Here is a 13,955-nt window from a genome sequence, read left to right as displayed (position 1 = left end):
CAAACTGGCTGCCTCTAGTTCCAACGCCAATGATTGCATCCAGGTTCGAAAGGGGGACGCTCCTTCCCCGGAGGAGAAGGCGACCCGAGTTCCCGCGCGCTGACGGCGCACGCGCTCCTTCCCGCAGCGCGCGCGAGTACCCTTCATCTTAGCTACGGGATTTTGAAGCTCCCGGGGCCGACATGACTGTGGGCAAAAGGCCCGCTGTTGGCTGCGTTTGAATCTGCCGGCGAGAAGAAGCAAAAGAGTCCAGGACTTAACCGTTGTCTCCTGTCAGAGTTAGTTAGGGAGGGAAAGGCGGGTGGGGAGTGACATAGACCCGGTGTAGGGGAGGGACTGGGTCGGTTGACTACAGTAATCCCGACCCGCGACATTCGCTTGACAAATCTGCCTTTCGGATCCGTGGTGTGAAATCTCCCTCCATCTCGGGATCTTCTCCCAGGACTGAATTGTCCCTCCAGAGAGAGTGAATCCCGTGAGCCTGCCTTTTTTCCCTCCCTGGTTTTTTTGGGGGGAATTGCGCTCTTTCTAATTCACTTTTTCCGCCCAAAGCAGGACGGGGAAGTAAGTTTGTAGGGGTACGTGGAAGGGAGGGTGGAGGAGGGTGGTTGGGGTGGGGGGTCGCTGACGCAGAAATCGTCAGAAAAAGCTTCTCATAGGACGAAGATATATATATGTGTGTGGTCTGCTTATGAATTTGATGTAAAGGCACAGCTGTGGGAGTCCCTTCGTACACAATATGAGAAACCCCAAGAATAATAAGATGGCCACATTAAGTCAATGGGTTCATCATTCGATTTAAAAGTCACGTCCTTTCGGCCCTTGCCCTGCTTATTATTTAAATCTGTTTGTTTCGATGGCTTTCAGTGCTAGACACTGGTTTGCTGCTATTTGCTCTTCACATTCTTGTGGAAAAAAGTCTGTGTTCCGGTTTTCTCCCTCTGCTAACTTGCAGCATTTTCATACTATCCCGCCGCCATGATAAAAAAAAAGCTCGTTTTCACTAACTTTATTTTTGGAACAAGGATGGTAGGATAACTCTAGAAGTTCCTATATTGTAAACTATTAGTGAGGAAGATTTTCCTGGAACTGAAGTCATTTTAAAAATGTCTGTTCCTAGCTTAATGTGGTTAGCCAAAGAGGATAGAACTTTCTGCCTGTCTGATATCTTTATATAAAAAGGAATAAAATCCATTATTTGTGGCCTTATTTGCACTTGCAGTCCTTCAGACTATATTGTACAAAATGCTAAATAAAGCATCCCTTAGGGGCTTATAACTGGAAAACTTTTAGATATTAAGCTTTGGTTTTAATACCACTACAGTAGCACTTTCATTAGTGTCTCTTTTCAGATGTTTTCCACTTCATTTACATGCTGTTGTATGTCGTAGTTGAAGTTACTCATGTGCAATTTAAGAGAACAAGCCTTATAGAATACTGGTATTCTTGTTCATATACCCTTTCATTGGGTTTGTAAATACTAGTAGTTATTATGTTCAAACAGTGTTTAAAATTGAATCCAGGCATTGATTTTGTTGGATGTATCTTGGTTGCTCTTTGATTTTCAATAATGGGAAAATTTTGATTTAGGTCTTAATTGAATGGAAGAATTCATTTTTTTTTCCTGTTTCGATTTAGGTAGGTGGTAGGACCTAGTCAACTTGGCTGATTTTAAAGAAGTGAACAGCACCAAAGTTTATTAGTAGTTGAATGAATTATTTATTCATTTATTTGTCAAATTTAGATACCATCGATTTCAGAATGACTGAATGGGAGAACTTCAGGAAATTCCAGAACTATGGGCTAGACTTGGGAGTTGAAGCAGGAAATTAGAAACTAATTGTGTATTTTTGAAACTTCCTACTGGACTGCAAAACCGCTGCATGAGTTGTTTTGGAGATAAGATGAGAGAGGACCACAGGAAATTCAGCCTAGGAAATACAGGATGTAATAATGCATACATATATAAAATGTGTATGTGTCTATATAAAATATTTATAAAAATAAATAATTATAAAATATTTATATATAGTATAGTATATTAAAGATATACAGTTAGTTGTGTAACTTATAACTACAATTCAGCTCAAAATTTCTGTTGCTAAGCAAGACATTTGTTAAGTCCCATTTTCCTACCTTTCTTCCCACAGTGGTTAAGTGAATTACTGCAGTTGCTAAGTTAATAACATGAAATTGACTTCCCCGTTGACTTTTGCTTGTCAGAGGGTCACAAAAGGTGATCACATGATTCTGGAATACTGCAAACAATGCAGCAGTTTGAAAGTGGGCAACCATGAGTAGATAGATGGATGCCACTTCAGTGGGCAGGGATAGTGGGGACATGAAAGTGCCCCCAACTGGGTGTTCTTCAGGCAGTGGTGATGTTACCAGCTAATTCTTTCAACCCAAAGTGCTTCGGCGCTCCCGACATGACTGTAGTACTGTAGTTGCCAAGTGTCTGGATTTTGATCATATGATCAAAAGTCATAAGTCACTTTTTCAGTAGCATTTTTAACTTTGAATGGTCATTAAATGAACTGTTGTAAGTTGAGGACTACCTGTATAAAGAACAAACCTGCCTGCAACTGCAACATAGAAGGTTCCAGATGGCAGGAAAAGGTTTGTTTATAGGGCATCACAAAGGTATACCTTGCAGCATCATTGTAGATTGGGAGGCTGAGCATACAGCGTTTTGATGCTATCCCGTCCTGTCTGTTTGCTGATTTTGTGTTTAGTTTGTGGTGTTCTTCCTGTAGTAGTGACTAAAATTGTGTGAAATTAAATGTAAGCATGTATTTGCATATTTTTGGACTAATGAATAGCCTCTTGGAATGTAGCCTGTTTTTCAAGATAGGACTACCATATATAATATCTGATGATCATTGAATTATTTCTATTGAGCAAAAAAACATTTTTTAAAAATTTGTGAGGTATTACTTTTGTTACTAATTGACAAAATGATCCTTAAAAGTCAAAGAGAAGAAAAATCTTTTTATGACTCAGATACATTATAAAAAGACATTTCCACTTAATAAGATCAGAAAACGCATAGAAATTTTATGATTAGTAAAAACATTATTTGAAAGTGTCAATGAATGCAGGGAAAACAAAGAGATTGGAAAAGTCAGAACTGGCAATGAAATATTCCAAGGTGACTTATTTATTTTAGCAATGATATTTTTTGCAGATAATTTAAGCAGAATCAAATATAAGTGTCAACTGTCAAATGTCCAAAAATAATTTGTTTGCATGGTTATATATTCATGGATAACCTTAAAACATTTGCAAAATAAAAAGTAGAACTTGAATCTTTACTTTATACTACCCATGTATTCACTGAGGATGTCGAAATGCAATTCAGTCTAGGTAAGTGTGCTTAGTAATTGAAGACAACAAAATTGTTGAAGAAGATGGATTACAGCTAATAAATGGTAATACTATAAGACAATCTGAGGATATAAATATTTAGAATTAATGTAGACCTCTGACTTACATGACTGAGTTAAGAAAATACTAGCTCTAATTATATAAGCTGAATCTGAAAAATTTAAATGCAGGGAACATAATTAAACCCATAAACACTCGGGCTGATCCTATTACTCAATATACCACAGGTATAATTGATTGGACATGGGCTGAATTAGATATCCTTGATAGGAAAGTAAGAGTATTAATGATCATGAATCATGATTTCCATGTTGACAGATTTGTTGTAAATAAAATAGGGAGGGGATTATTCCAAGTAAAGCAAATGGTAGAATGAAAAAAATACAACTTGAATTATTATACCAGGCATAGTAACTGGTAGAGGTTTGCAAAGAGAAAGAAAGCTACCAAGTATTACACAAAGTAAGCAACTGATAGTCCAACTAACACCTAAACTCCTCATGGGCAATATATTTATATCTTATGAATTCAATTTATTAGCTGCCTGTCTTAAGCATATTACCATGGGCAGCTAATAGAGAATAAAAACAAGGTACAATATTATAACAAATAACCCCCCCTGAATAAAATTAGACAGCATTATCAATATAATCTTGATACAGGCATCCCCAGGCAGGGTTACAGAACCAGGTTTTACAGAAAGCCAAAAGGGTCAGGGTAAATATAATCTCCAGGAGATGGCACCACAACAGAATAGACTTATCTTACGTCCTTCCAGATGACCCTTTTTAATAGATGGGACTCAGATTGTGCCTCTGCTGCTGGAACTCACAAAAAGAAGCTGCAGTAACAGTCACTGCAGCCCAAGCTATATAAACGTCATGAAAGCCAAAATTGAGTACATTTCAGAAGAATTAATCTACAATCCTGCATTTTAACGATTGCGCCATCATGGCTCTTTCAACTGAAATTGAAAGATTTTGGAAGAGAAAGTAAATTATACTGCTAATAATAATCTGAACTCAAAACCATACCTGTAGACTAGCCAAATATTCTGAAATTTTAAATTAATGGGACTTGACACCACTGTGTTTGCCAAAAACTGCCTTGCTTGGAACTTCCTGCATACTATGATGATACCTCCATGATTCTTATGCTCTTGGTTAAAAACCATATTGTTAGAAAATACAGTACTCGGTCTAAACACTATGATTTTGGATGCATAGACAATAGTTATTACTATTATTGTATATACAACAACATGAAATAACAGTTGTCAGTTCTTTAGTTGATGTTGGCTTTCCTTTGAATCAAGTTCTTCCCTAAAACCTGGGATGTTGTATCAGCCTAGTATATGTGTAAATCCAAGTAGTTTGGCCTTTTGTAATTGACAGGGTAATTTTGTCAATGTGCAGTGTCATTCAAGAATCTTTGATATGGTACCTAGTGTGCCGATTACCTTTGGGACTACCACAACCAGTTTATGCCATAATCTTTCACTTTGATTTTCAGATCTTGATACTTTGTGATCTACTTCAGTTATCCCTTGGTATTGCCACATCAATTATTCATACTTTTCTTGTGTGTTATGTTCCTAGATTATCATTTTTTTTCTCAGAAATCCCACTTTTTTCTTTTTAATTGTAATAGTTGAAATATACTGTATTTTTCGGAGTATAAGACGCACCCTTTTCCCTCAAAAAAGAGGCTGAAAATTTGGATGTGTCTTATACACTGAATACAGAATTTTTTGCCTCCCAAAACTCCACCCCCTTCACCCTAATGGCCGTGCATAGCTTGTAGGAAGCTTTCAGAGTGCTCCTGGGGGCTGGGGAGGGCAGAAATGAATGAAAAACAGACTATCTTTTGCTCAATTTTGCCCCCCGCCTCCTAAAGACTATCCATGCCCTTTTTAAAACAAAAAATGGGCCCATTTTTGCAAAAGTGGGCCATTTTTTGCTCGTTTTTATTCCCCCCCAAGCACTCCACAAGCCCTTTTTTCCGGGGGGAAATTGGCCCATTTTCGCAAAAAACAGGACGTTTTTGGAAGGTTTGCAGAATGCAAAAAGTTTTAAAAATTTTTTTCCTCTTCAGAACCTTGCTGCGTCTTGTACTTCAAAAATATGGTATGTGTCCTATCCATGAACTAGGGCAGAGATTGGCAACTTTTTTGTAGCAAAAGGTATATTTCTGTTTTTGTTTGGATTTTTACTCTGCAATTTCCTTAGCTTAATATAGGTGGTATGATGGTGACATTTGATATCACTCAGCAGAGGTAGATTATTCAGTTCAATTTAAGCAGTTTATGAGTAAGTGGGGTGAAATTAAAGAAATGGCATTAAATTTATTGGATGATTAGTGTATATGCTATATACGTATAAACCACCAATTTTTGTGTGGTGTTAATTGGCAAATTATGGCAGTCTACCACAATCTATCAATAGCTGGGTGAGGCCTTCAAGGGTCCAAAGGATGATCACACTATACAAGGTACACTGTATGTCTGAATAATTGGTTTCCCATGCTTTTGTCTCTAGAATGTGTACAGTTTTCTGGACTAATCCCTATCAATTGCTCATTTGAATGAATGGATTCCTATTTGTGGGTGAGATTCTTACTATAAGAAATTTGAGTTCATAATTTTCGAAACCAGGAGCAATTGTTTTTCAGAGTAGATTTCTGACAGTCATTTAATGCTACAACCTATTCATGTTATGTGTCAGATTCTTTGTTCAAATACCTCCCTGCTCACCGGTACACATACATTTAAGTGAATGAGGTAATTAGGTATATTACATGTACTAGATAGAGGGCTATAAAAATATTTTAATGCAAAGTTTGTGTTGGGTATATGTCATATAAATCATTTTATTTATATGGAACACCTTCTCAGAGTTAGGCATTGTAAAGAAATGTAATACTGATATAGAACATACTGGTATATCTGATATGCTACTCCCAGGGCAAATATCAACCTTTCTCATGTGAAATGCTGTTTCTATTTATGTGGTATGAATAGAAATTTGCCTTGCATAGATGAAAGCAAGGGTGAGAATCCAATCTCGGTGAATGATTGCAGCTCCTCATCTGCCCAATAGGACTAGATAAGGCTGGTCTTATATAGGAAAGCTTCACCTATTGATGCTACCTATTTTCTTCTTGCATAAAGACAAATATTCCATTCATTTTCCATTCCATTCATACTTTATTCTTCATGAAGTGATTCATCTGGCATGTGCACACTTTCCTAAAAAGAGAAGACATTAGGTGAACCATAAGAGCCTGTTTATGCCTTCCAGGGATTGGGGAACATGCAGACTAGCAATTCATATATTTTTGAGGAACAAATTCCTTTGATTTTAGTAGAACCGTTAAGATATGAGATTTTCAGTCATTGCAGAAGAGAGACTTCTCTGATCCATAAAGTATGAATCTGCATTTGTGTACTTCTAAGTTGTTATTTGAGATTTACTGTGATCTGCTCTGTTAGCAGGTGCATGCTACTATTATACAAGAATCCCAGAGGTATTCTTCGTTTGGGAAGTTATTGAATGCACCATTACTTGATATATTCTGTTTAAACCATAGTATGTACAGTTGCAAGAAAAAGTAAGTGAACCCCTTGGGATTACATGGAGTTTTGCATGAAGTGGTCATAAAATGTGCTCTGAACTTCATCTAAATCACAATAGAAAAACACAGTCTGCTGAACATAATAACTACACAAACATTAGATGTTGCCATGGTTTAATTGAACATAACATGTAAACATTCACAGTGCAGGGAGGAAAAAGTATGTGAACCGTGGGACTTAATAACTGGTTGACCCTCCTTTGGCAGTAATAACCTCAACTAAACGTTTCCTGTAGTTGCAGATCAGACCTGCACAACGATCTGGAGTAATTTTGGACCACTCCTCTTCACAAAACTGTTTCAGTGTAGCAATATTCTTGGGATGTCTGGTGTGAATCGCTCTCTTAAGGTCATGCCACAGCATTTCAATCGGGTTTAGGTCAGGACTCTGACAGGGCCACTCCAGAAGTATGCTTTGGGTCATTGTCCTGTTGCATCACCCATCCTCTGCGGAGCTTCAGTTGGGGACAGATGGTCATACGTTTTCCTGCAAAATGTCTTGATAAACCCTGGAATTTATTGTCCCATCAATGACAACAATCCGTCCAGGCCCTGAGGCAGCAAAGCAGCCCCCAACCATGATGCTCCCTCCGCCATGTTTTACAGTGTGGATGAGGTTTTGATGTTGGTGTGATGTGCCTTTTTTTCTCCACACATAGTGTTGTGTGTTTTTCCCAAACAACTCAATTTTGGTTTCATCTGTCCACAGTATATTTTGCCAGTAGTGCTGTGGAACATCCAGGTGCTCTTTTGCAAACTTCAAACATGCTGCAATATTTTTTTGGACAGCAATGGCTTCCTCCGTGGTGTCCTCCCATGTACTCCATTCTTGTTTAATGTTTTCCTTATTGTAGATGTGTCAACAAAAATGTTAGCATGGGCCAGAGATTTCTGTAGGTCTTTAGCTGACACTCTAGGATTCTTCTTTACCTCATGACGCATTCTGCGCTGTGCTCTTGCAGTCATTTTTACAGGATGACCACGCCTAGGGAGAGTAGCAACAGTGCTAAACTTTCTCCATTTGTAGACAGTCTGTCTTACCGTGGACACATGAACATCAAGGCTTTTGGAGATGCTTTTGTAACCCTTTCCAGCTTCATGCAAGTCAACAATTCTTGATCGTAGGTCTTCTGAGAGCTCTTTTCTGCGAGGCATGGTTCACATCAGACAGTGCTTCTTGAAACCAGTAAACCCAAAACAGGTGTGTGTTTTTAAAGGGCAGGACAGCTGTCAGCAACACATCCAATATCATCACACTGATTGGAGTCTATGTTGGCTCACTCCTGGCTTCAATTAGCTCTTGGAGAAATCATTAGGCTAGGGGCTCACATACTTTTTCCTCCCTGCACTGTGAATGTTTACATGTTATGTTCAATTAAACCATGGCAACATCTAATGTTTGTGTAGTATTATTTTCAGCAGACTGGTTTTTCTATTGTTGGGACTTAGATGAAGTTCAGAGCACATTTTATGACCAATTCATGTAGCAGTAGATAGCAATAGCAGTAGACTTATATACCGCTTCATAGGGCTTTCAGCCCTCTCTAAGCGGTTTACAGAGAGTCAGCATATTGCCCCCAACAATCTGGGTCCTCATTTTACCCACCTCGGAAGGATGGAAGGCTGAGTCAACCCTGAGCCGGTGAGATTTGAACCGCTGAACTGCTGATCTAGCAGTAGCCTGCAGTGCTGCATTTAACCACTGCGCCACCTCGGCTCTTGATACATGTAAAACTCCATGTAATCCCAAGGGGTTCACATACTTTTTCTTGCAACTGTATAATAGGCTATTTGATCTACGATGCTGATTATCAATACTGTATTCAAGCCTATTGCTTGAACTTCAAAGATGAGAGTTATTTGTTTTTGGTTTTGTATTTGAATGTTTTAAACTGTCAAGATTGTGAATTATTTTACTGATAATTGTATTCTGATTCATTAGAGTGATAAATGATGAAGAGGGGAAGTAGTAGTCATAAAAAGGGTATTGTCACGGATACCTTGAAAAATCCAAGTTTTCAAATGAAGCACATGTGGTTTTACTTATTAATGGATCACTGAGAGAGAAAAATGTTCTGAAAAGTTTCAAAATGAAAAAGAAAAATCCTTAATAACAAGCAGGGGATTATAAAATCATCCTAGTAGCCAATGCACAGGGTTGGTTGCAGCTATTAATTCTATAACTGTTCTGTATGGCTGATACTGAGTATTGGTATTTGTCAAACACCAGATTTTGAAAGAGAGGGTGTGGCAGTGGATGTGGGGAAAAATATGAAAGCATAACAGCATTTTCAGAGCTTTTTCATTTGTCTTGGTTTGAACACTGTTAAGGGGCAGTAGTCTCTTTGAGTTTCAGAGCTGCTACAAGAGTTCTGTGATTAAATCTCTATTGGACATTTTGAAAACTTAAGAGTATAAGCATGAGTTATTATATTCTCTAGTCACCAAGAGTAAAAAGCTAAAACTTGAAGTCACGATGAAGCATGAGCTGAAGGAACTAAGGACCAGCACAAATCTTGCTTTTTTTGGGGTGTGTGTATGTGTGTCTTCGTCAATGTACCTCAGTGAATACCAAGACATTAATATAAGATAAAAATATCTGGATTTATTCTGCACAGCATCATTCTGTAAGTTGAAAATAATAGTGCTAAAACAGGGTTTTCTCCCTACTCCGATTCTAGATTTCTTTTTATTATATCAAGAAATATGGAAAGCAAGCAGTTGCAGAAGATCCTAGATGAGTGTTTTGTGGCTCTAATTATTTATGCTTGCCTCCTGTAATATTGGAGGTTGAAGTAATTGTTGAGAAAAAATTAAATACAGTAACATCTTGATTTCTCTAGATATTGCATTCAGTGGTCCAAATGCTATTATTGTATTTTATATCATTATACCAGTGATGCAAATGGTATAGTTTACAGCATTTTCAGTGCTATATTGACACAATTTTTGCTTTATTGGGCTTTTGGGGAATAATGGTTACTCTTCATCCAATTAGTCCATTAAAATATAGTTTAATTGTATTTATTTATGTTTTCTGATACACTTTGACATGCAACCTTTAATGTAAGATCAGTACACTAAAATGCTTTCCAAATAAAATGCTTTTCTTTTTTGAGGCATAAGTTAAGAAATTCAATATACTGTTTTGGAAAGCAGTTTGGGGTATTCTATTTTTTTTTTAACCTAGGTAGCTTCGGTTAATGTTTAATTTAATCCCCATAGAGTACATCTCATTTATTTGGTTAATAAATAGCAAAATTTGCCTATAGAATAGGAATTGTGAGTCCCTCAGAATTGGCATATATTACCAATGTAACTTGGTTGCCAGAGTGCAAACCACAGACTTAAATCGACATTCTCTATTAAGAGTGGCATGCATACCCTGCACATCCCTCTTCTGAATATGGAAGAAGTTTGGTCTTTTAAAGTGAAGGACAGACATTTATGGAAAAAAAGAACGTTGCTTCCATCTCTTCAAAACCTGTGATGAATATTTGCAGTCCTCCAAAAGTTGGAGAAGTCCAGAAGTTCAGGATCGTAGAAATAGTTAAAACATGTAACCAGAAATGTAAGCTGTGTTGTCTAAGTTTTATTTTATTTTTCTGTATAAACATGGCAGATGTTTATCCTTCATTTCTACTTCAGATTATCTTCATTATTATATTTTATATTTTTCTTGAGATCTTCTCCTAATCTATATAAATAACTTTAAACTTTAGTAATCATTCTCATTCCTATTCTCTCTCTTTAAGAGATTTTGTTCAGAAGGCTCTTTATTGTGGTATCTCTGAAACATTTTGTGTGTTTCATTTTTTTCCTCTTAATTCATTTGTCTGCTCGGTAGCTTGGTAATTTCTGTGAAATACATTCACGGTCTGCGTTTTAATTCTTAAAGTTTAAAAGTTTTATTGCATTGCATTATTGCCTTGAAATAACATTTTATTTTGTTTATTTTCCTATAGGGAAAGAAAGGGCTAAATGCTCTAACATGTATACTTGTTGGTAAGCCAAGAAATTTGGGTACCAAAAATTGGGTTTCGCTTGACTGCAAACCAGCGCTCAGATTTTCAAGCCCATCATGACCGAAGCGCACATATAGCAGCCAATTGCTTAGCAGTATCCTGTTAAAAATTGGAGAGTCGGCTTATCTACAAATGGATTTATCCATGAGTATACATAGTATGCACCTCTGTGGTACATGACTAAGAGGTGGCGCTATACAAATTATTTCAATGTTTCCATTTCAACATTTTAATTTTCCAAAAAATAGACCAATGTGTGGGAGTCCTACTTCTTTTGCATTCCAAAGTTGATAGGTGGGCACCAAATAGTAGAATTACCAACCAGCTACTCCAAAACAGGAGGCAGAACAGTTTGTAGAGATCCGAATGGCATCTAAGCAAGGAGCTTTACGATCTTTGCAGCCTTCCATTTTATGTACCTCAGCATTGTTTCAGCATATTTGACACATCTTATACATTGGAGGATGATGGGAACTGACTACCATGAAAAGTATAGACAGTCCCCTCACTTTCTATTAGGTATAATACCTGTATGCTATAAGATTAGAAGGCTGTCCATTTTTCATCAGCAGTACAGTGGTCTGAAGAATTATCTCCATTTGAATGAGCATTTTACTAGTATGAATCGTGATTAGATGATTGTTTAAAAAGTTGAGCTGCGTGTATCAATTGTATATGCTGATTTTCCCATTTTTCTTCCTATTGTTAAATAAATCTTTCTTACCCCCCTCCCCACAATTTTATGCGATGACATAAATATATTATTAATATAATATATCAATACAGGATAATTGTAAGATTTCATTTTTTTCTCCTCTTTACTTTTTGCATATTAAACAATAAAAGCACCAAATGAAAATTATTGGTCTAATTTAGAATGAAGTATCAATTTTGTGAACTTTCCAGAGAGTTCAGGCTTTGGATGATACAAAAAGAAGCAGAATTTTAGGGAAAAAATATACAGAAAATTCAGGGCAGCATTGAGTTGTTTTAATTTCAGCATGAGAACACTGAAATGAGTTAATACGATACTTCTGTAAAAAATTAAAAACCAGACCTCCATGTTAAACAGGGGGAAGCTGATATCTTGAAGAACATAGGCAGTTACAACAATAGACAGGAATAATAATTATATAAACAATAATAGGTTTGAAAAAATTCTGGTAATTGGATTTATAGATTTATAGCTATATATATATATATATATATATATATATATATATATATATATATATATATAGGAAGAATATAGAAATTATGCATATATTTTCAGACTTACGTTTTATTGGGACACACATACATATATATAATTGATAACTTAGCATGTAAAATTGTACTGTTTTAGCATCTTTGATTTGATTCATATTTCATGAAAAAGCTAAACAGTAACTTCAAAAGTACACAGGACTTAGTTTGTAAAATCAAATTTGTGAAATATGTAGAGAATTGCATACTAATATAATCTTAAGATTATTGACCTTTTATTTTTGTTATATGAAAAGAAAATATAATAAAATCACAAATAGTAAATAGTATTTGATGAAAAATAATGATGCCACTACAATATTATAAGTGTTGCACTCATCAATCAATTTCCTCAACTTACTTTTTTTGTTATTGGCTTCTATGGATTCATAGAATACATACTAGCAGTTAATATGGGAACTAAGGCAAGGTTAGCCTAGCCCTTTCTACCTGTGATTTGGGTAGTTGTAGCCTGGTGCTTGTTATGTCTCCTAGGCGCTGCTTGGAGTGTCTAAGCATGGGGTTAACTTCAGTTTGCTGCCCAAGGACTGAGTTTAAATTTCGTGTAGCTCCGCCTCTTGCTTCCCCTCAGAGGATCAGTTTTAAAAAACTCAAGTTGCCATCTAGGATGCTTTTTGGGGAGATCCAGTCCTTGTGCAGCAGGCTGAACTCTCTAGATAGTGTAGTGTAGCCCTTTATTTTTTTCCTGAGTGTATTAGTTAGATCAACTTTGTAGATTTTTTTGTTTTTGGCTCCCGTTCTTCTGTCAATTACTATCTTAACGCACGAATCAGGCTGCCTGGAGTGTGACTGGCTCTCACCGATCGCGATTACAGGCACACCGTGGGGGGCTCGTTTAGTGGCTGCTAACGAGCTTCTGGGGACAGGTAGGCAGTTAGGGTCCCCAAAATGGTTCCTCAGGCTGCACCTGGTGCCGCTCCAGGTGTGTGGTGGCCATTTTGAACATGCAAATCGGCGCGCTTGTCTCCTGAGGCCTCTGTCATTGCCGCACAGCCTTTATTCACCTGCAGATTGCTGTGGAGGGGATTCTTAACATCGGTCCTCGCTCCGGGTTTCCAGGCAGGCCTCCCTTCCCCTCCGGATCTTTCACAGGCGGCCACAGGGGATTTGGCCATTGTCAGGCCGTTTCCCCCTGTTTATCTGACAGTGCGGATCTGCAGGCACCCGGATTAACGCAGCCAGTGCCATTTTACAGCCATACTTGTATTGGGCTGCTGAAGGTCTCGAGCTGTGAACTACCACCACCGAAGGCCTTCTCCACTGCCTCCGCTGCAACTGCTCCTGCCAGCCATCACAGCCACTCCTATTCCTGTGCCTTTTCCGTCATGGCCAGTGTAGTGGAAACTGAACTGGGTCCTCAGGCTGGTCCTGCCATCAGTAAGCGCAGCAGGCCCAATCCTGCTGCCAAAGGTGATGGGGTGGGATGCCCAGCTAAAGGGAAACACCCCAAAATTAAAAAGGCCTCTAAGGCAGCTGAAAGAATGGCCGAAAGACGCCAGAAGGCCCTTGAAAAACAATTCCAAAAGGCCCAGTCAGCGCAGTAGCCAGTAGCCCCCGCATCCAGGGAGGAGGGGGCAGGCCCTTCCCTACCCACCCCCCAGCGAGAGGGATCCCACTCTCTGCCAGCTGAGGAGGATTTCGGTT

General features: G+C 37.9%; 1 protein-coding gene across 5 annotated transcripts in view; it reads left to right on the top strand.

Annotated features, from left to right (window-relative positions):
* The first annotated feature begins 152 nt into the window (after positions 1–152).
* The window catches only part of UIMC1 (ubiquitin interaction motif containing 1), an 87,923-nt gene continuing 74,120 nt past the window's right edge, over positions 153–13,955 (top strand). The window contains exon 1 of one of the 5 annotated variants that reach the window (XR_004254644.1): positions 153–564. Coding sequence is in view for 3 of the 5 variants with exons in the window: in XM_032209121.1 (XP_032065012.1) it covers position 564 (1 nt within the window). In the remaining 2 variants the exon portion in view is untranslated. The remainder of the gene's footprint in view (positions 565–13,955) is intronic. The other 4 variants (XM_032209121.1, XM_032209118.1, XM_032209119.1 and 1 more) reach the window with 4 other exon arrangements.

Source organism: Thamnophis elegans, chromosome 2 (genome assembly GCF_009769535.1).
Source record: "Thamnophis elegans isolate rThaEle1 chromosome 2, rThaEle1.pri, whole genome shotgun sequence".
Classification (NCBI taxonomy): Eukaryota; Metazoa; Chordata; class Lepidosauria; order Squamata; family Colubridae; genus Thamnophis; species Thamnophis elegans.
Note: the sequence above shows the minus strand (reverse complement) of the source record. Positions and strands in the feature narration are given on the sequence as shown.